The sequence below is a fragment of the Herpailurus yagouaroundi genome, unplaced genomic scaffold, assembly GCF_014898765.1.
Source record: "Herpailurus yagouaroundi ecotype Mexico unplaced genomic scaffold, PumYag 28, whole genome shotgun sequence".
In the NCBI taxonomy this organism is placed as follows: Eukaryota; Metazoa; Chordata; class Mammalia; order Carnivora; family Felidae; genus Herpailurus; species Herpailurus yagouaroundi.
Window position 1 is genome coordinate 21,389,274 of NW_024412376.1, and position 23,591 is coordinate 21,412,864.

Genomic DNA, 23,591 nt, shown 5'->3' on the forward strand with positions numbered 1-23,591 from the left:
AATGGCAGATAGACCTTCCTGGGCGAGGAAAAAAAACAAACAATAAACCACCACCACCACAACAACTAAAGGAAATAAAACAAACCAAACCACAAAAAAAGACTAAATTAATGAAGGAAAGCAGTTTCATAACATTCAAAAACAAATTATTAACAGTCTCTGAAGAGATGCAATAAATTCTCTGTTATTTATCGTAGTAAATAAGGATGTTTGAGTTAATGAAGTTTTCTACTTAGTACAAAGTTACTATGTGTAGAATTGTTATTTAAATGAATTTAGAATATTAAAAAAATACATTATACAAAACTACATTGAACTAATTTAATTTAACTCAACCTGTAAATGTTTGTTTAGAGCTGACTGTATCCTGATAACTGGAGGAATGTGGAAGAACCATTTTACACTGGGCCTACTTTCAAGGAACTTTTACTGAATCAGGAGTATTTAATACAGAATTTACATATTAAAAATGACATATTTTGTAATCAAGGGCTGTAGAAGGAAGAAATTCACATGAAACAATGGAATCATACATAAGGTCTTAAGCCTAAGCCTTAGGCAAGGCTTCTTAAAAGGACAGGATTTGTGGGCCTTGAAACATACATGAGATTAAGACAGGTCAAGAGTAGCCAGAGAGAACATTCTAAGAGTGTGTGCATGTGTGTATGTGCACACACATGCACGTACACAGGCACTTCTGTGATGTAGAACTAGGAACAAGCAGGGAGAAGGGCAAAAACCATGAGCAAGCTATGCAAATGTAACAAAACTGCTAATGTTACTAGCAGCAATAACAAACAAATCAGCTTCTTTGAGAGCTGAAGCAGAAGAATCCAGGACCTTATAGGCAAGAGGTGTTGAGCCTTGATCTGGAAAGCCGAACCCAGTAACTGAATATTCTTGAGCAGCGTGCAGTGTATAATTTTCTATGACTAAGAATGTATTTCAAGACCTTTCTCTCCCTCAGGGCCATCTTTACTTTGAATTTGTGATTCTTACATTTTCTAAAAATTATTCCATTCATTCTTTAAAATGTTCTGTCTTAACGCCCTGAGTCATTTTTCTTGCATTTATTTGTTCTCTCTCCCATTTTGCTGATGGATTGGGCTTTCTGTCTGTGTTTCTGTCTTGGCAGGGCCGTGACAAATGCTTCCCAAGCTAAAGTCCCTATGTCTACTGCTGGTCAGACCAGTCGAGGGGTGACTATGGTCAGTCCTTCCACTGCAGGAGGGCCTGCCCAGAAGCTCCAGGGAAATGGTATGGCTGGAAGTCCCAGTGTTGTCCCCACAGCCGTTGTGTCAGCCGCTCATATCCAGACAAGTCCTCAGGCCAAGGTCTTGTTGCACATGACTGGGCAGATGACAGTCAACCAGGCCCGTAATGCTGTGAGGACAGGTAAGGAGGAGACCAGACTGAAAAGTATCAGGAAGAGGGTTGCTTGCCTAGTACCAGATCCCTTATAACAGATGTTGAGAAGAGCAGATGTAATGTTAAAGTCATGAATAACATTAGGAATTAGAAGCAGGCACAGTCTAGTCAGTGGCACACTTCACATCTGCTTATTTTGGCTAAGCCTGTCCCCCACATGAATTCAAGCCTGATCTACAGATTGAAAATCTGAAAGAAATTAGGCTGATCCTGAGAATGTCAATAAGACTTGGAAATATGGCTTCTGCATTCAAGACCATACGAGCTCAAATCTCCCTAATGCCAGCCGTGTGACCACTACATCATACTCCATGAACTAGTGTGCTGATGATTTCTGATGAACCTAATTCCAAGTTTGTTTTAAACCCAATGGGATCTTAAATACTTTTCTTCTTATAGCACTGAAAACCTACGAAGAGTCTTGGGTAACGGTGATAGGGTAAACTTATAAATTCTGTCAGAAAAACCAAAAGACAGAAGGTGATTAATAAGAAAAGGAAGAATAATTTTATTTACTTGTTTGTTTGTTTGTTTGTTTGTTTGAAGAAAATGGAGAATAATTTTCAAAAGGCCTGGAAGCCAATCTAATCTGACACTGTAGAGTATCATCAAAGACCAGCTTTGTCCATAAATCTGTGGAAAGACTTTTTAACTGAACAGCCTGGGGTTATCGCTAAGCTTCCAGGCTCTCAGTGGACTCAAGGGCTGATCTGGAAGGAAAACAGTGTCTAAGGACCCAGCTAAGATTAAGTGCTTTTAAACCACTGTGCTTCCATTACTTCTTATAAAAGTGCAATAGCAACCTTTCATTATGGTCTGATGCAGTGAAATGACTCATGGTTTGGTGAGTAGCATTTATTAGAAGGTCAAATTTTGCTGTTTTCTCTCCCATCACTACTAGTTGCAGCACATAACCAAGAACGCCCTACAGCAGCAGTGACGCCCATCCAGGTACAGAACACTGCCTGCCTGGGCCCTGCATCTGTGGGCCTGCCTCATCATCCCTTGGCCTCCCCACAACTTCCACCTCCAATGGCAGGCCCTGCCACCCACGTAGCTGCCATCAATATGGGTCGAGTCAATGCCCCCCTGGCTTGTGCTGCGACTGCTTCACTGACCTCTCCGAGCATCACCACCGCCTCTCTGGAGACTGAGCCCAGTGGTCGGACAGTGACCATTCTTTCTGGACTTCCCACCTCTCCTGACAGCGCATCATTGACTTGTGGGAACAGTTCAGCAACCAAGCCAGATAAAGATAGTAAAGTAAGACCAACGTCCTGTTCCCCTGCTGATGTTGTGTCCCATCCTAACTAATGAAAGGACTCGTTGTTGAACAATGAGTCCTTCAAGTGCTCACCATGTGTGAGACACTACGCCCGTTGCTAGATTCATGTTTCTCTGCGTTGAAACACCCACTAAGTTGCAAGCCTAATATTGGAGTTTAGGGAGACCACAGTGAATAAGACTAAGTCACTTTTGTGCAGCTTACATCTTATGGAGGAGTTTCCTTTCTCCTTTAGTTACTCATTCTTTCATCATTGTGCTGTCCTTAATTCTTCCTGTTCAGTCAGTTCTGCAAAAAAGTATTTAATATACAAAGCAGTTGAAATTATTGATAAAAAATGTTATTTGTGGGTTTATTTTTCCTACAGCATATTAGATTATAATCAGCATAGATAGTTTTTCTCTTGACGTGAAATAAGGGTGAAAAGCTATTTTCTAAATCCATAGATGTTTAAAAAAGCTCTCATTTGGGGCTGAATTTCAAAGAAAATATAAATGGAAAGCTGTGTTTGAAAGACTAACCTATGGTTGGGTTTGGAGACAGGTGGTTGGAGGCAAAGGAAATTGATGGTGATTGAATGTGAACAGAAATGTTAAGAGGGATAACAAAGTCTGGATAATTGTACTATAATCAGATGAAGTGACAACCTGAGGAAAATATTGTATTTTCTTCAGTATTTCATGCATTTTCTCCTAAAGCTCTAGCCAGGTTCTGGGAAGCTCTAGGCTAATCATAAACTCTGAGCCACCTGGTTCAGTGGTATTGTATGTCGCTCTATTTAAATGGTTAGGTAAGCCTGTAAATAGGAGTTTATAAGGAAATAAACTTTACAGCCTACTAAAAAGTTAATATTTAATTGTTAGGTTAACATGAACATTTTTGAAAAAGATTGGTATCTGTTCAGTGTTTATAATTAACTACATTAAACTTGTACTCAAGCTGACATGTTCAACTTTGTCAAGATCTTTAAAGAATTGTTTTGTACTTTAGAATTTAAGGTTTTAGGACAGTGTGTCTCAGGGCCCTTGTCACTAACAGACTGTTCAGCTTCTGCCCTCCCAGGAAAGAATTCATTAAATCTGAGGCTTGAAAGGGACCTGTGCCAGAGAGAATAATGGCTCCCCAAAGACGTCCATAACTTAATCCCTGAATTTTGAGAATGTGTTTTCTTGTGTGGCAAATGGGATTTTATACATATGATTAAATTAAAGGTTTAATTGAGATGAGGGGATTGTTCTACATTATCTGGGTGAACCCCGTAAAATCACATGGATCTTACTGAAAGGGAGACAGGGGGATCAGGTCCAGAAGAAATGTGGCATCAGAAGCAGAGATCAGTGATTCAGGGAGGGAGCCACAAGCCAAAAAATGCAAGAAGCTTCTAGAATCTGGAAAAGGCAAGGAAACAGATTCTTCAGTAGGGCTTCTGTAAGGGATGCAGCCCTACTGACACCTTAATTTTAACACTTGATTTTTACCACAAAGTTTATGGTAATTCGTTATAGCAGCAACTAATACAGGACCTAATGGGCTATTCTGCTGAGTTCCTATCCTTGACAAATGGCCACTGGTCTCTGTTTGGACACCTTATTTGACCTTGAGTATCCTAGCTCCAAAGTGTGCCATTCCATTCTCTTTATTTTGAGGAGCTACATAGAAAATATTGATCTCCTTTCTATATGATGTCTTGACTTATTTAAGAATTATCTTATTTTTTTAAGGCTACATTCCTGAAGTTTTTGTCACTGTTACTTATGTCACAGATTATAAATTTTCCTTCCTAAATCTACTACCTCATTTAGTATTCCGGATCCACCAGGGAGAATTCTCCTGGTTGATATAAAATCAAAAATTCCATAATTAACATGATTCAAGTGTCATTTAGTCTATACTCCTCCATCATGTCTATAAGGATATCATGGGAGAACTTATGAGATGCCTGTCAAAATCCAGAGGTCTTTTGCATTCTCCCATCCAAACTATTCCCCAGTCTCCCCATCATTTCAGCTGTTACTCATGTTAGCAAGGGTCTCCTAGAGGAGTCTCTTCCTCAGTGTCAGAGACTTCCTCAGGAGTCTCTTCCTCAGTGTTCCTTTCATTTAATACACTGTTCTAGAATTTTCCAGACAGTCAGCAAAGAACATTGTTGTATTCTTTTTGAAAATTAGGATTACACATGCCCTTCTTGACCTTTTGAGTTGACCTGATCTCAGGCTCATCAGGATCTGTCAAAGATTATTTGCATTTTATGAAAAGAACAGTTGCATTTCAGCTGTGAATTTTCTCTGTATGCTGGGGTGATTCATCCTGGCACATAATTATTAAATCTCTAAACCCCAATATCTACACTCATTTCCCTCCTGTCAGCATTTGTTCTTTCTAGTCTGAAGATTATCCTTCTCTTTCTTCATACCTTCTGAGAACCACCATCCATCTCAAACAGCAGGTCTATATTTTTCCTGTTCTTGTTTCAAACATAACTTTAAGTTATCCACCCCCCCCCCCCTTTTTTTTCAAGTTTAAGCTGTTATGGGCCATGATATGTTCTTTCTTATGGTCACTTCTCTTGATCTTTTTGTACTGAGTCCTTTAAAAATTTGAGCCCATTAGTCTGCTCTCTGGGAGATCACACTAGTGCCTTTAGATGTCTCCACATTTTCATCCGCTCAGATAATTTACAGTTGTATGGTTAGAATATCATTCTGGAGAGCCCGCCCATTGCTCTTGAAGTATCTTTCCTTTTGAGTTTCAGGTCATGCATATATTTTCTCTGAACTTTTAAAATCAGTTCTTTTAAACTTTAGAGTTCAAATCTGACTATAGCCAACTTCTCTTTGGGTGCTTACTTCGAAGTTTTCAATATTTCTGTCCACCATCCGAACCACTCCACTCCCTACCTGTCTCTACTGTTCCCCCAGTTGATCAGAATTAGATCCAATGTGAGATTAAATTATGAACAATTCAAGAAAAATGTCTATCAGAGATTCTAAGTTTATAGAGATCCTAGTTTTTGTTGATACTTCCAACAACTATCTAGATATTTGACAATTCCCTTGTTATCTCCATCTTCTTTCATCATTTTGTGATCAGCATCATCCATTTACTTAAACTCTTTACATAGTGTGTGGTATATCTGCCAAACGATAGCTTGTCGATTTCCCTGTCCTTTTCTCTATGTGTAAATCGTCTGCAGTGAGCTACCTACCACTGATGTTCCACAGAGACATACAACTTTTTGATGTGCACACAGGACTATTGCAGCCCTTCTCCTAACTGAGTTATTCCTTTTGAACAGTATTTTATTTGGAATTCTTATCTCACAAAGTCTCAGAAGTGTGATTTTTGTCCTTGACTTAAAAAAAAAAAAGTGTTTTTTTCCCCCTCTGGCTCATTTTTGTCTGGTAACTGCATTCTGTGGTTTGATAAATAAGCATCTGAAACTATAATAGATTTCCAAACATCATCTCAGTTACTTCTTGTTTGAAATCCTGGGCCTTTCTGTCATTGTTATTCTTCTTTCTATGAGATCCCCTATGTCTTCTACAGTTATCAGTTTAACAGCTTTATCTGAACATTTTTCTAACTTCATATTCAGTTTAAAGGCTTCATTATTTGAGTAGCTAGTCTCCAGGCAGATGTGTTTCCCAATCCTTATGAGATGCTCATGTGTATGTATGTATACATGCACACACACACAATGTTGTGTTTTCTTATTATAAAATTGTTAAAAAATACATATTTATTTAAAAGTGAGAGAAAGTCTAAATATCCAAATAGAACACCTAAGTATGATCTAAGATTTCAAAGGTAGCCATTAATACTATGGTGTATATATGCTTTTTTCCCCCTCATATACCAAAATACAGTAAATATTATTTTGGTACATTAAGCTTCTATCCAGAAAATAAAATCTTTTTTTCCAGCACCAATTATTGGTTGTTCTTATATTCTCTAAGTTTTGTTAGAAAACATACTGACATATACTAAAAATTCTAAGAGTTTGAGTAAAAACATATTCAAATCAGGCAGCACCCACTCTATCAAGGAACCAGGGGCAAAAATTATGTAAAGGACACACAAAACAGAACAAGGAAGTTATTTGACTGGCTGTAATTTAAGTGGTTGCCTTATTTGGGGAAAGCCCAGTTGGCTGTTTGTGATTGGTTGTCCTTATAGGTTTTGATGTCCTTATAGGTTTTGAGGTGTTTACAGGCTATAGGGTTTGGTTTGCTAAGGGAGCTGCTAGGGCTTTAGAATCACCTCAGTCCTAATGGCCTCTAATTAAATCTCTAATGGTTTAATTAATTTTACAATTTTAACCATCACATAGTAAAAGAGAAGAAACCATCTCTGAGGCACCACTTTATACCCCCACATGCTTCCATTTCCTTCCCCTACCTTCATAGTATAAGTTTTCTCTGACATATTCATTTATTTCCTTTACCAATTAGCAGAAGTAGGTATTGGTTCTCATGCCCTTTCCCATATTCTGGATTTGTTCCTAAGAGGTGACATTTCTACATGCGGGCCACAAAAAGGTCAACATTTAGTACCACAAACATCCCACCCCAAAGTCCTACTGACTCCTTTCCTTTAGGAGCCAAGCACAGGTCTTCAAACAATTCGCTGTTTGAGGACCTTTGCTCTTATTCTTGGTTTTTTTAAGCAGAGGGTCCATCCAGTTTTTATTTTAATTTTTATTAAGTTTTTTTATTTTGCGAGCAAGAGAAGGGGAGAGGGAGAATCCTAAGCAGGATCTGCGCTTCCAGCGCAGAGCCTGAGGCAGGCTCCATCTCAGGAAGAGAGATCATGACCTGAGGTGAAATCAAGAGTTGGACACTTAACCAATTGAGCCACCTAGGCATCCCCATCTAGTTTTCCAATAGCCATTTTTGGGGCATCTGGCTGGTTCAGTCAGAAGAGCATGTGACTCTTGATCTCAGGATTATAGGTTGGAGCCCCATGTTGGGTATAGAGATTACTTAAAAATAAAATCTTAAAAAAATAATAAATAAATAAATAAATAAATACCTGTTTTCTTCTGTTCTGAACACTGTCCTAAAGTCCCTACTGATCACTTTCTTTGCTCGCATGATTTTCCTTCCTCCCAGTTCTTATTTCACTGTCCAAACCAACTTGGTCTGTGAGCTTTGCCATTTCATTTTCTCACAGAGAAGTTATTGTCCATGTTAAGTGATCGGAGTCACATTCCTGCCCGTGCCAGCAGCTGGGATCCAGACCAGCTGTGGACAGTGCAGATGTGCACACAGTTTCAGAGTGACTCTTAGGTTGTACAACCCGTAAGCAAACATATCTGCTCTTATCACTCCATGGAGTAGATGTGCTTCTAGAGTTGTTGCCTGTGCCGAACTCTCAGAAGAGAAGAGCAAAGGCCGGGTTATCCCACTTCCACCCCTTACTAGCAGTATGATTGTAGGCAAGCGTAGAGAATAATGGCAATGGGAATACTACTGATTCCTGTCGCATCAGGTGAGTGTGAGGAATAAATGGGGAAATCTTTATAAAAGCATTTAACAAGATTCTTGAACCCAGTGGTGTTTGATCATCAGATTTCACATGGCCTTTCCCCATCTCCATTCACTTCTTTATTATTTTTTGAATGTTTATTTATTTTTGAGAGAGAGAGAGAGAGAGAGACAGAGTGTGAGTGGGGGAGGGGCAGAGAGAGAGGGAGACAACAGAATCTGAAGCAGGCTCTGGGCTCCGAGCTTCCAGCACAGAGCCCGATGCGGGGCTTGCACTCACAAACTGCGAGATCATGACCTGAGCTGGAGTCGGACGCTTAACCCACTGAGCCACCTAGGCGCCCCACCATTCACTTCTTTAAAGAAGCCTTTCCTGGGTGCCTGGCTGGCTCAGTCGGTACTGCAAGTGACTTGATCTCAGGGTTTTGCGTTCAAGCCCCATGTTGGGTGTGGTACCTACTTAAAAAATAATAATAATTTGAAAATAAAAATTAAAAAAATTTAAAAGCCCTTCCTGAGCTCCCTGTCTCAGCACCCCTGGTCATTCACTCTCCTCTTACCCTGCTTTATTTTTCTGCAGAGCACCTGTTTTATATCCATGTCTATGTCTCTGCTAGAGAACGTGAACCCCTTATTGTCTTATTCACTCTTGTATTCCCAGAACCTCACGCGTTGTTGGTTCATATTTGACATTCAGTTAATATTTGTTGAAAGAGTGAGTGATTATTATTAGACAATCATATGAATTAAGCTTTGGAGATGCCTTATCTAAGAATAGTGACTGATTGTTGGGAATATGACTGTAGATATTTGATGACAGTGTCCTGGAAGAGTATTTATCTTTTGCTTCTTTCTTTGTACATCTGAAGGCAAGGAGAGGAATAAAGAAGATTCAGTGGGTAGAATGTTTTCAGCTGCGTGAGTTGCTCAAATCAAATTTATTTTTGCTTGATAAGGAGAACTCGAGGTTTCCCATTTTGTATTCATCCTCCATGATATGACTAATGGAAAGCTATTTAGTGATGTTCAGAAATTATTTTTACGTGTAGAAATTACTCTTTCTCATCATCTGGCAATTATTTTCTGAACCAAATAGTTGATCTTCTGAAGAGAAGATTATGGGTATAAAAACATTATTCCATCTAGGAATAATTTCTTGAAAAACCCACAGGAGAAGAATTATTAAGGTTCATGTTCAAAGATATGTCCCTTTTTCATGCATGTTAACACTACATTTGAAAAATTGCTGAAGTGTAGTCCTTATTAATTCATCTATAATTTTCATTTCTGCTGTTGGATTCTGAATAAAACAAAGGCACCCTTAGATGATAAGTGTCTGTGTTTGCAGAATTATCTCTCTCCAGCAGCACACTGTTCTGCTAACATAGAAAACATGAAAATATGGTATTAAAAGCACACTTGGGTGGAACTAGGGCAGCGTCTTTTCCTTGTTAGTACCCCCACCCCGTACCCCCACACCCTGTCACAACACCTAGTCCTCTGCCTTCTGCTCAGTGGGTAGTCGGCATCAGCTGATGATGATAACATATCTCTTAGAAGTCATTAAAGCAAGCTGTATTTAATGTGTTTAATCATTTTAGATGAACCAAGTCATCTTTCTTCTTAATCACTTTAGAGGCTGTTCCCTGAGCGCCATTCAGTTAACTGAATTTTTCTGAGTGCCCAGAACTGAGCTTTTAAGAAACATCTGTAGCTGTGGCTTGCTGAGATTGTAATTTACCGCTGGACTTGATGTTCTCAGTGGATCTGTGGGGGGTCCAGGGATTAGAGCGTGCTTTCTTCCATCATGGCAGGAATAGCTGGAAGTTGTGGCTGACTGCCCCCATAGAAGTGTAGACGTTATTTTTTCTCAGCTCATTTTTCGGCCCTCCAGACCTCAGGCTCCCTTAAAGAAGTATAGCTGTGGCTTTGGCAGGTGTTTGTTCGGCCCACTTCACCGCACATTGTATGATTTGAGAATTACAAAATGTCCTCTCTTATTCTTTTAGCCCTGGGACTCACTAAATCATCTCCCTTCCTCCCCCATCTCAGTCTCTTTCAGTCTTGGCCTCTTGGCTCAATAGACGCATCTTTGCATTAGGCACTGGGTGGATGGGGTCCAGGCATCAAGCAGGTAGTCCAAGTTTATAGGGTCGTTTATTGGAATGTATTAGTAGCCCCTTGGGAAATGAGAAGCTAAATAAATGAAGCAAAAACCTGCAAGGTGAGTTAAGGCCAGGCCTTGAAGAAAAATGCCAAAGAACCTTCCTCAGGCTGGGATGGGGAGAAGGGGGGTGTGGATTCAGTGTCTGGCTCTGCTCATCTCCAGCCTGCGTTGAGCTGTACAGAGATGACTTCAGCGCTCCCACCATCTTTCCCTGTCCCCTGTTTCCAACCCATGGGCTGGTTCATACTGTGAACAGTATTCTCTAAATGGGGCCTGCAGTTTCCTGGGATTCTTTTTCCCTGGAATGCTTTATCGTCATCTGGCTAAATCATTACTTTTGTCTCTTCCTTTTTCCTGCCGTTCTGTCTCTAATGGATCTGTGTTTTTATGGATTCAGACCCTTTTCCCCAAGGGATTTTTATGGAGTATGAACTAACTCATATTCTCAAGAAAAATTCCTCAGGGTTCTATCTCCATGTGGGCCCCTCATAATTCTATTTCTCTATTAGTGGACCTTAGTGATTCCAGATTGCCTATAGTTTTCTGAAGAATTATTTCCCTCTGAAATGTTTCCATTCAGATGACTTGGTGATGTCATTGACATCTTAGTAAAACAACGTGAAATGATTGTTGTCTATGCTTGGTTGTCAGAAAGAACACTGACACAGGGTTTGGAAATGAAGAAAACCTAGCTCTAGGTCTGGTTTTCCTAGCAGTCCAAGGAACAAGAGTGTCAAAAGAGACAAGAGATTCTAGAGATGGTTTTTGTGGAGAAAGATGCTGGGGAAAATTTTTTTCCTACTTTTGCTTGCAAAGAGACATAAAAATGTTTTTGATTATACTGCAGCTTTATTTAAAATTTTGTGGAGTTGTTTTGGCTTTCTAATCCAAGATATTCTTGCACAATAGAAATGGTTTGACTTCTGTCATTATTGGCTTATTAAATTTCCTCATGGTGGTGACATCTGAGAACTGTTTTAGTCCTTAACCCTGATCAAGACATTACTCTCCATAAATGATAAGAATCAAGTCTATGGATGGAGAGTAAAATGCTCTATGGATGGAGAGTAATGTTTAGTTCAGCACATAAGAATTAGAGGCAGTATAGGCATAATCTCAAGAAATTAAATCCATAATCAGAAATTTCCATTTTGTCCTAAAATGTCTACTTCTGTCTTCACCAAGCCAGAGATGTGACTTGGTGAGTTTTTTTTTTTTTTTTTTGCTTTGCTTTTTTATCTACTTCTGCCTCAGTAGAAGATGAACAGTGGAGTGTCATACAAGCACAAACATGCAGGCAGAAAGGGAGAGGAAAGACAACCAAATGTCAGGTTAACATCATACAGGAAGGAATTGGGAGCTAGATCATAAATAACCAAATATCCATAGAAATGAATCTTAAAAGACCAAACCAGTGGCACCTGGCTGGCTCAGTCGGTAGAGCATGAGTCTCCCCATCTCAGGGTTGTGAGGTAGAGCCTCACCGTTGGGTGTAGAAATTACTTAAAAATACAAATCTTAAAAAAAAAAAAAAAAATCAAACCAAAAATAGAAAACTAGCACCCTATCGATTACAATAACAACAGTACCATCCATCTCTAATTAATGTACTTTTTTTTTTCCTAGAAAGAGAAAAAGGGTTTGTTGAAGTTGCTTTCTGGCGCGTCCACTAAACGTAAGCCCCGAGCATCTCCACCAGCCTCACCCACCCTGGAAGTGGAGCTGGGTGGCGGGGAGTTGCCTCTGCAGGGAGCAGTGGGACCTGAGCTGCCTCTAGGGGGCGCCCACGGCAGGGCCGGCTCCTGCCCTGCCGATGGGGACTGCCCGGCCCCCGCTGTGGCCGTGGCTGCTGCTGTGGCCCAGGACGCTCTTCATCGGAAGACTAGCTCCCTGGACTCCGCTGTACCCATCGCTCCACCTCCTCGTCAGCCATGTTCATCCCTGGGCCCTGTCATGAATGAGTCTAGGCCTGTGGTTTGTGAGAGGTGAGTTCACTGTCGTTCCCGGAGAAACGAAGAAATGCAAACAAGCTTTGTGCTGGAATGTTTATTCCAACATGAGGATACTTTTCCACATCCTCCAAATTCGTTTTAACTGAATTTGTAGTAACAGGCAAGCACTGGCCTTCTTGTACCATTTGCTGTGCTCCTTACATGGGTTAGGCCTCCAGCCCTCTTTTTGTTTATTTTCTCCAGACATCCCCTCCAGAATTGTAACCAGATGAAATGTGTTAATCCCTGGAACTTGGTTCGCATCTACTTCCTTCTTGCTTCTCTTCCATCACCAGCTTTTGCTCCCTCCTTTCATCCTTTGCCTTTTTTATTAAACATTTACATAAGTACCTGCTGGTTGTAAAGCAGCTGGAGAATTCTGCCAACCAAGAGAATTCTCTTTTTATTCTTTCTGAGCTAGGAGAGTATGCCTAAGTTCTGAGAGACCTGACTCCCCCTCCTGACACTGAGTTGGTTGGGTTCCACTCGGAATGAGGGGCCTTGTGTTACTGATTCTGGCCTTGAATCATGATTACACACAGGAGTAGTTCTGTTTGATACAACCAGTGGGGTTCTAGGAATATGTTAGGAGAAACTATATATTTAGCAAGACAACTATCTGCTAGGATTATATGAATTAGAAATGAAGCACCAGTAGTTGGCCAGGAAAACATCATGAAGTACACTAAAATAGTGGACTGTTTTCACATAATGCATAAATATATAAACATTTGTTTTTAAAAGTGCCATCTGTTTTATTGTTTCTATAAGCTTTATTCCTTCTGTACCTGCATTTTATAAATCAAATTTCTGATTTGTGGAGGTGTTACAGTGTAGGTCTCATTTTCAGTTACTGATTTGAAGTCTTACTATAAACTGTTACACATTCCAATGACTTAAATTTACAAATCTGTATTTCAGATGGACATCTGTACCCACAAAATTTGAGGCCTTCATTCGTATAATTTGAATTATCAAAAAATAAGCTGGACAAGAAGAAACTTTAAACAGCCTACGTGCACTAAGTACAAAGTACACAATTTATTATATATTTTCATAGTGAGGTGAAATAGCTTTACGTAGGTCTAATCCTTATAAAACCAGTTTTGAAATGAGACAGTACTCTGAAAAGTGTTCCTCCCCCACAAATAAAATCATTCTATCTTTCCTCCTCATCTGTTGTGCTCTTAGTAAAGCTTTGAAATTTTGTCCTGCATTCACTTAATCCTTTATTCTGAGAGTCAGCCTTTTTTCCTGCAGTAATACTCAACTTTCCAGGGATAGGGCTTCTGTCCCTGGAGTTAGTCCAGGGACTTGTTTACTTTCTTTTGGTCACAAAGGCTCCTTCTTTCGTCCCCACCCCCAGTCATCGATCTGCAGTTTTTCCTTCATACCCTGAGTCTCTCTCCTCTTTTCCCTGTCATTTGTGGTGTTTGTGTGACTGTTCTGAGCGATCGTTCATTTTGCCCAGCCTCTCCCTAGGCACTGGCTCTGGCACTGCTGCCTCCCTCCCCCATTATGCATTCCTTTTCAGTTGCCAGATGTCCTCAATCTCTGTGGCTTCTGCATTCCTGCCCTTTCCTCTTAGAGGAGCTCATTTCTAACAGCAGGCTCCTGCTGTTCAGTGCATCTGAAAGGGAGAAATCGCTAATGCAGACAGGTGATGGTGGTCCAGGGAGCCGGGGATGCACATCACATAGGGAACATGGAGAATTTAATGATGGAACAGATGGGCATGGGCACTCTGGAATTCTCTGGCAGGTTTTTCATATAACCATTTCCATTTTTACAAGTAGAAAAGGGGTCTTTGGAGAAGATTTCTGCTCAAGTTTATATTTTTATAATCCATATGTTCAACAGAATATTAAATATAATAGCCAGCCTGACCAACTTTTCACCACCCTGTTGCCTTCATACACTGATGGTGATGGTATTTATTTAACTTGTGTTCTTAGGTCCGACTGGCTATAAAAACAGTAGCAAAAAGGTGTGGAAACAGTATAGGAAAACATCCTATTATCCACTGGGAATGAAAGTTTTTGGTTAGTAGGAAACTACCAAGTATGCCGTTTAGGGATTACCTGTTTTGATATTTCAAAATTTTTAACACAATTAAAAGTACTTAGTACTAAAAATGGAGGAAAGATTAACTTTAACATCTCTATGATTCAGAAAGTATTTCAGGATCTTAGATTCCTTGATTCACAACCTAAATAGCAACAACTCCTGCTCTGGCAAAGTGCAGAAGCCTGGGGTTCTTCTGGTAGAATTTTTCCTGATAGAATTTCATAGAAGTAGTTCTCATTGTATTGTATTGGTGCCGTATGAGAGCAGAGTATAACGAGAACAAGCATAAAATTTCCCCTCAAACCATGGCTCTGTCCCATAAATCTAAAGTAAAAGAATGTGACTAGGGCAGCCCTTCAATGGGAAGAAGCATTCACGTGATACAAGGACTTAAGCAATCTCACAGTAAGAAGGGATGAACCTTGAGGTGTGTTGACGGCTGTGGTGTCAGCTGAGACAATTCTCTGAGGAACAAAAGGATTCTTTTGTGTTTGTTAGAGAGGCTGAGGAAAACAAGCAAGAAATACTACATCCTGGAAGCAGAACATGTATAATTGATGACAGCAGAAATAACAGAACAGATATTTTTGACTCTATTTTAGATAATGGAGAAAAAATAATTAGGAAATTGCAAAGAGGAAGTAGAAATATTTCAGAAGGAATGGCAGTAAAAGAAAGTATATGTGACAGGCTTTTCTTTTTTTTTCTACTAAAACAGCATAGACAGATAAGGGCTTAAGGAGACACGGCACATCATCTCTGTGTATTTTGAAGTTTAGGAATTAAACTGATAACCACATACCTATAAGCCCATCTCTTAAATTGGAAAAGAACCTGTGATCTTTGATCAGGGATTAAGCTAGAACACTTGGAAACACACAAATTGGATAGAGATAGATTTACAGAAAGTCAGTCGGGTTTCACCAGCATGATTAATTTGAGTCAGTGACAATGAACCCACCGGGTGAAGCAATGGACATAATTTACTTGGACTTCAAGCAAAGCTACAAAGCGAGCTAGTATGGTTTTGCCAGTGAAATACTTAATTGGATATTAGATTGCTGTAGCAACTGGCAGAAAGCAGTGAAGGTTACTTACCCAGACTAGGGTGACGGATAGAGTGCCTCCCAGAGCCACAGGGGGTCCAATTTGGGCTGATACCACGAGAGATTAGAAACAAACAAACAAAAAATGTATGAATTGCAGAGAATGCATGAGAGGCCAGAAAAATAAAGGAAATAGAAAATCTATACAAATGAAAGATTGCAAGTGCTCATTTAGGTGGAAGCTGGAACACCATAGCCTGAGGTAGGAAGATGGGCAGTGGGATGTGGATGGGGCTTCTTTGTATAGCAAGCCTGTTTCTTCAATTCTGGTGACTGTCACAGACGGTGAGGGTCACAAAGCTACCAACAGGCAGAGACCCATTCGTGGCCAAGTCTGTGAGCCCTGCTATACACCTCACACTGTCCCCTGGGTCTCTGTTCAAAGGGATACTTTTACAACAGCCAAGTGACCACTCAGCTTTCCATGTTTTTTCATTTTTCTTTTTATTTTCCCCTACTCTTTCCATTATTTTTTATTCACTCACTTATTCATTTATTTTTTTTTAATGTTTATTTATTTTTGACAGAGAGAAAGAGAGAGCATGAGCAAGGGAGGGGCAGAGAGAGAGGGAGACACAGAATCTGAAGCAGGCTCCAGGCTCTGAGCTGTCAGCACAGAGCCTGACGTGGGGCTCGAACTCACAAACCTTGAGATCATGACCTGAGCCGAAGTCGGACGCTCAACTGACTGAGCCACCCAGGCACCCCTATTCATTTATTTTTAAATTGTGGTAAAATATACATAAAGTTTACCATTTTTTAAGGTAAAATTCAGTGACATTAAGTACATTCACATTGTTGAATAACCATCACCACTGTGCATTTGCAAAAGTTTTGCGTTATTCCAAACTGAAACTCAGCGCCTGTTAAACAGTAAGTCCCCATTCCCTCTACTGGCAGCACATGACAACCACCACTCTACTTTTCTGTCTCGGTGGGTTTGACTCTTCTGGGTGCCTCGTACGTGGAATTGTATGATATTTGTCCTATTGTGTGTGGCTTATTTCACTTAGCATGATGTTCTCAAGGCCCATCCGTGTTGTAGCATTTGTCAAATTACATTCCTTTTAAGGAGCTTTGCATCTTTTTAAAAATAGTTTTCTATACATTGTGCCTTTTCTTTTGTCATTCAGCACACTTACTCAGAATTACCATGGAAAAAAAAAGAATTATCACGAATTATGCTAAGTGGTATGAGGCACGTAAAGTGAATTTACCATCTTTTCCCCCTCAAGCAGCGTATGGTCTGGGAAGATGAATGAGACAGGGATGCAGATGGTAACAGTGCAATGTAAACCATGCTAAGTGCCGTAAGAAATGTACATGAGGCCTCTGGGACCTGAGCAAGCATGAAATTACTTCCAGCCACGGGCTAGACAAGATTTTGCAGGGGCAAACTAGAGCCAGGCTGTGGGAGGCTAATCAGGTGTGGATGGGCAGAGGCGTCATCACGGGGAGTTCCCAGTGGAAGAAACCACATGAACCAAGGAACGGAGAGGTAGAAGCCATATTTGGAGGGCACATTCAGGTGTAGAGGCATATTTGGCACACTCGTGGAGATAATAGCAGCAATAGGTAGAGAGATGAGGGTCAAATCATTGAGGGCTTTATATGCCAGGCTGAGGATTAACCTTCCTCACAGGCGTTGGAAGCCAGTTACGATTTTTGAGGGATAGATAACTACAAGCAGAATTGCCAGTTAAGAAAATGGGTCTGTTGGATCTGCGTAGAATGGAATGGAGGCAGGAAGAAATACAGGCAGGGAGGGCAGGTAGATTATTTGACCGGGTGAACGTCATGAGTTTGTCCACCAGGATGGCGGCAGTGACGATGAAGAGGAGTAGATGGGGTGCAGATTTTGAAAGTGGGATTATTACCAGGTCCCATGGATGTCATGGGAGAGGGGTCTTTGATTCCTGAGGTTCAGAATTTCCCAAAAGCCCTACTCAGATAAGCATAATCCAAGCGAGGCGGAGGGTGGAGGAACAGATGTGAAGGGCTTCTGCAGCTGTGCCTTATATGTGTCTGTTGGTCTGTAAACATTCTACTTTCCATGCCTGACATAGTTGGCCATTTGCGCCCAGAATCTGGCCTTAGGAGTCTATGTTAGAAATCTGTGTGCAAACTGCAAGGCTCGAGGCCAGGATCCTAGCTGGAAGATTTCTAAGTAGAGTCTGTTACCGCGGCACCTGGTAGCCTTCATACATCAGGGCTGTGTCACACTTTCCATTATGCACAGGGTTTCTCATTCCGCCCCCCAGAGGTTTATAACTTTGCAATGAAAATTTGCTCCCACTGGGAACTTGGCAGGAAGATTATGTTCTTAGCCCAGCAGCAGTTGTAGTTCAAAAAATTTTTTGACGAAATTGGTTTAGTGCATTTTATAAAATGCAAATATTAATCTAATTCACTTCAAGTTTTTCAAGAACTATTTTTGTTCCATTTCACCTTTAAGGCATCTCCCAGAGAACCGATGGGGAATACATTTCATGAAAGATCTACTCTGAATATGATTTGAGTCACCTGTATGCCTTTTTCCAGAATTACAAAGCTTTGCTCAAATTTTAACTTCCCCCAAATGGCAACTTATTACATTGCTTTCCACGTGGATTTTTAACATGTTTGCATCCGACTTGAGAAATCTTTTCATCTGAAACCCTTCTTCAGATAAGTCTATAATGAAATTATTTGTCCTGCTTTTAATGATATCAGATAAGAGATTCCAGAACCTAACTTTATCATTCTAAAGTGTCATGTCTCATTATCAGGCAGTTCTTCAGACTGTGGCCTGAGTCTGTTTCCTGGATAGAGGTGACCAGTGACTTCCTGGTCCATTCTTCACCTCCTTGAAGCACAGACCCCCGCCTGCTATTGCCTGAGCCACGTGATCGCAATAGGAGCTTGCATTTTGGGTGTAAACTATGTAACAGAAACCACTTAAGAGCATCACATTCATAATCTTACTCCATTACATGGAAATACCTGTTTAAGTCACTACAACCTTTTCCTACAGATGAGGAAACTGAGGCTGAGAGAGCAGAGATAATTAGCCCAAAGTTAAACTGCTCTAAATGACCTTTAAGTCTATGTCAGCCCTTAGACCCAAGCTTAGTACACAGCACCTGTGTGGGCATGCTTGATTGAACCCCGAACCTGGTGGGTTCAGTGGGTTCAACATGTTAACTCATGTTTGAATTAAATGAACGTTTCTTAGAAATAGTAAGTCACCAAGGTGGCCCAGTCAGTTAAGCATCTGACTTTGGCTCAGGTCATGATCTCATGGTTCATGAGTTCAAGTCCCGCTTCGGGTGAGCACTGCTTCTCTCTCTCTCTCCTCTCTCTCTCTCCCTCTCTTTCTCTCCTTTCTCTCTCTGCCCCTCACTCATTCACTTGGGCCATCTCTCTCTCTCTCTCAAAAACAAGGAAGGAAGGAAGGAAGGAAGGAAGGAAGGAAGGAAGGAAGGAAGGAAGGAAGGAAGAAAAATAATAAATTAGCCTCTATGCTATACTTTGTTTCAGACCTTGGAGGATAATTTGGTTCATGTGCCCAGAGTAGCTCAGGAATTGTTTGGGGAAGCCATTTGACTTTTGCAGAGATGCCTTTTTTTATAGAGTAATAGTCTGGGGCTCTTGCTGGGGTCCTTCTTAATGAGAGTGGATTCTAGTTTTTATGAGAGGAGATTGATGAAGCTAGCAATCTTCTGAAAGGGCTAGTCTCTGATGGGTTTCATAGTTTAGGGGCAGTTCTATAGAATTTGTTATGACTATCATTATTTAAGCCATACCATTCTTTACTTACAGTCAAGAGTGGGTCTTGTGAGGCTCTGAACTTATTTTCTGACTTTAAGAACCAAACGAAAGTAGAAACTTAAAATCACCTTTATGATTGAATACTGCATAACAGCAAATGGAGAAAAATATATGTTCACATTTTTTTAGTTATCTGTTGTTATGTAACACATTACCTCCAAAATTGAGTGGCCTAAAACAACAATAAACATTTATTTCCCCACAGCTTCTGTGGGCTGGGAACTTGGGAGTGGGTTTTCTGGGTGGTTCTGGCTTGGGATATTTCCTGAGGTTGCAATCCAGATATCAGCCTCAGCTGTAGTCCTGTAAAGGCTTGACCAGGGCTAGAGGAGTCCCTTCCAAGGTGGCTTCCTGACATCACTGTTGGCTAGTTGGGTTTTTAGAAAGAAACTTTGGTTACTCACCATGTTCTCCTCTCTATAGGGATGCTGAGTTTTCTCACAATGCGGCAGCTCATTTTCTTCAGAGATCCAAGAGAAACTAATGTAGAAGCTACAAGGCCTTTTATGACCTAGACTCAGAAATCACGCAGTTACTTTCACAGTATTTTATTGGTCACACAGATCATCCCCATGCATTGTGGGGGAAGACTACACAAGAGTATGAATACCAGGAGGCAAGGGTCACTGGGGTCATCTTGGAGGTTGACTACCACATACCACCCTCCCCCCTTCCTCTGCCTTGGTTGGAAAAAGCAAGAGAGAGTAAAGGAGTGAAGTAACGCTGGAAAAAATAAAAGAATATGGGGCTCAAAGCCTCCATCTGGCTTTCATGGCAGCTAATCATAATTTTGCACAAGGAGACTAAGGAGAAAGGAAGAAGGAAGATAATATTAAACCAACAAGGCTTCTTGGGGTTTTAACTGATAATTATCCCTTTTCCTACTAACATCTGAGTTGAGAACCAATAAAGAAACAGACACAGTTGTCAGACAAATGGGTATCAGCCTCGTTACTGGTGGTGTTGGATTGAATTTGTGGTCATTGTCCTTCCCTCCTTGTCTAGACCGTAGGACAGCCTGCCTGAAGGAGAATTTGGGTATGTAAGGCAGATGAACTGCCTTAGAATTGCTGCCTCATCCATGTCAAGCCCCAAAGTAAGGGACACAGAGAGATGGACTTCCAGACTCACTTCTAGAAGGCAGGCCTGACCCCCCTGGCCCTTGATCATTCCGTGCTTACAAGCAGAAGCAGAGCAGAAGCCACTCAGCCTAGAGGCAGGGGGTTCAGAGAGGACTGAATCCATCCAGTCAACCACTTCTCCTAGTCTCACTAATCAAATGAATTCATTCCTTTCTTCTTGGAGAAGAGGGAAGGACAGGGCATTTCCTCCTAGGAAACGGAATAAAATTTTCTGTATGGACAAGATACAAACAATGGAAAGGGACAAGAATAGCTTTTGCTGTACAGGTCACTCAGATAAACCAGTCTCATCGATAATGGGCTGTTACACACATGTCAACTCTATTAAAATCAAGTCTCTACGAAGCAGAGAGTCGTTGTATTTTGAGTTGTTTTACAGATGTTATAAACTTCTGTTATTTTCTATTCTGTTTATGTTTAATGCTCTGTAGACCAATAGTGTACCTTTTTTTTTTCACTACTTTGAGTGGCTTTAACTAAAATATATCTCTCTTTTCTAGGCACAGGGTGGTAGTTTCCTATCCTCCTCAGAGTGAGGCAGAACTTGAACTTAAAGAAGGAGATATCGTGTTTGTCCATAAAAAGCGAGAAGATGGCTGGTTCAAAGGCACGTTACAACGTAATGGGAAAACTGGCCTTTTCCCAGGAAGCTTTGTGGAAAACATCTGAGGAGACTAACATTGAGAAGGCTGAAGTCACATCACACAACAAAATAGCACAAAGCAATTTAATGGAAAGAGCACATTTTGGACTTCCAGATGGTCAGGAGATGAGCAGAGGATGGGTGTGTGACCCCAGTGCCCTCAGCACAGTTAGGCCAGCCAACAGTGTGAAGAAGGCGTGTGTATGGGTCTTATTCTGGGTTCTGATGTGTAAGGTGTGCCTTGTACTGTCTGATTTGCTATACAGAGAAACCTTTTTAAAAAGATATATAGCTAAAATGGACAATTGTTTACAAGGCTTAACTAATTTATTTCCTTTTTTACACTTGAATTTTTCTTGTAATAGATAAATTCTTTGGATTATGATTTTAAGAAATTATTAATTTATGAAATAATAGCTAAGGAGAAGCTGGATTATCTCCTGTTGAGAGCAAGAGATTTTTTTTTTTTTTTCGACATAGAACGAATCCCCCTTTCTCCCCTCACTGGTGTTACTTTTTACTTCTTTAAGACAGAAATGCCAGTTCTCTAATTTGGTTTTCTTCTTTAGGAAACTAAAACCTATAACTGAATCAATATCAATAAAGGCCTGGGGTAGGCAGACAGAAACAAGAGAAGAGAAGTTGGTGATTCCCTGTCTTTCTGGTTTGGTCAGGAATCACCCTTAAGACCTAGTCTTCAGTATAATTTTATGGGTTTTTAATTTCCCTAGAATGAAGCCAGTGAAGTGATAAGAATAAAGCACAACCTCAAACAAAAATGTATTCGGAAATGTATTTAGTTTTATAACAGAAGCAGCTGATTCATTGGTTGGAAATTGGGAAAATTGAAGTTGTACTCCTGTCTGAGAATGGCTATGAAATGTAATCGCCCATTTTACCCCAAGTGATCTGCATGCCCAGGACACAATAAAACGTTTGTGAGATTGTGGTGGTAAGTGGTGCACTCGTGCTAAAGTCAAAGGCTATAAGAAACACTGTGAAAAGTTTACATTCATCCCTTGTGATTCTTTTCCCACCATCCTGCATGTGTTACTGGATTCCCACAGTAATAGGGACTGTGCATGGTGTGTATATTTCATTGCAATTTCCTGTTGAGGTTGGTTTGCGCTCAGAAGTGACCAATGCAGGAGGTGTAAAATAAACAGTATTCTTTTTGCTCCTGACCGAGGTCTCTGAGCGTACTCGCTCCCTCCCTGGCTAAGGAATCCATCAGCCATTAGACAAGTCATTAATGAAAATGTTCCTTTATGTCCTCCCAGCTGATGGATGTAAAGGATGAGCCGGGAGACTGCTCCTGTGACTGTTCTCTTGTAGCTCTGGGAGGCCTTTCACGAGTGAAAGTGCCCACACCTTACAACGGCGGCAGGATCCAGCTGAGCCCGTCTTTTTATATCCATTCTTTGATGTCATTGGCCTCTTCCCGTTACATTCCGGCACCAAGCGGTCATGGGTCTGGGTAGTCCTAAAATCAAAAGGAGGGAAGACATCCTGGTAGTGAATGAAATTGTTGCTACAGTTTTTTTGTGAAAAACAAATAAAAAACCCTTTTTCATTTTTTACTTTTAAGAATTACAACTGGGAAATAGAAACATGAACTGAAAAGTCTTCTTGCGATAGCAAGAGGTTTCATGGTCTTAAAAAGATATATCATGTGGTTGAAAATGAAATCATTCCTAAATTAACCTTTTATATATATATATATATATATATATATATATATAAAACACTGTACATTATGTTCCTGTGTGTTGAATTTTTAAAAAAATACTTGGATATTCATGTAATATATAAAGGTTTGGTGAAATGAATTTTAGTTAGAAAAAAGCTGACATCAGCTTTCATCTGTGTAAGTTGACACCAATGTGTCATAATATTCTTTATTTTGGGAAATTAGTGTATTTTATAAAAATTTTAAAAAGTAAAAAGACTACTACAGCTTAAGATAATTTTTTACCTGTCTTTTCTCCATATTTTAAGCTATGTGATTGAAGTACCTCTGTTAATAGTTTCCTGGTATGAAGTTGGTTAAAATTTCATCTGTTAATAGATCACTTAGATAATATAATGTATGGGTTTTCTATTGGTTTTTTGGAGACAGTAGGTGGAGATTTTGTAACAAGGGCTTGTTACACAGTGATATGGTAATGATAAAATTACAATTTATCATTCCGCTTCGTGTTAATAATTTGAAGACTGGAGAAAAGGTTCAAGATTAAAATTTGATGGTCAACCGTTACATGTCCCTTGTGTTAATTCTTAAAATTTTTCTTTTTTCCCCTTTTTTTAACCTGAAACACATTTGATATATAATTTCATTTCATAAAAATTATTTCCATGTACCTCGAACAGAAGATGTCTACAATAATCAATTCAGTGGTTATGAAGCATTTTACCTCTCCAACTGGCAAACATTGTTTGGTTAGTTCCCCAAGAAGTTTAAAATCT

At 40.2% G+C, this 23,591-nt stretch overlaps 1 protein-coding gene across 1 annotated transcript in view; it reads left to right on the forward strand.

Moving 5' to 3' along the window:
- SH3RF1 (SH3 domain containing ring finger 1) overlaps window positions 1–23,382 on the forward strand; it is a 182,034-nt gene extending 158,652 nt beyond the window's left edge. Inside the window, exons 9-12 of the mRNA XM_040470877.1 lie at window positions 1,136–1,395; window positions 2,330–2,691; window positions 11,993–12,351; window positions 20,983–23,382. Of these exons, the coding sequence (XP_040326811.1) occupies window positions 1,136–1,395; window positions 2,330–2,691; window positions 11,993–12,351; window positions 20,983–21,151 (1,150 nt within the window). The 3' untranslated portion in view covers window positions 21,152–23,382. The remainder of the gene's footprint in view (window positions 1–1,135; window positions 1,396–2,329; window positions 2,692–11,992; window positions 12,352–20,982) is intronic.
- Window positions 23,383–23,591: the final 209 nt, after the last annotated feature.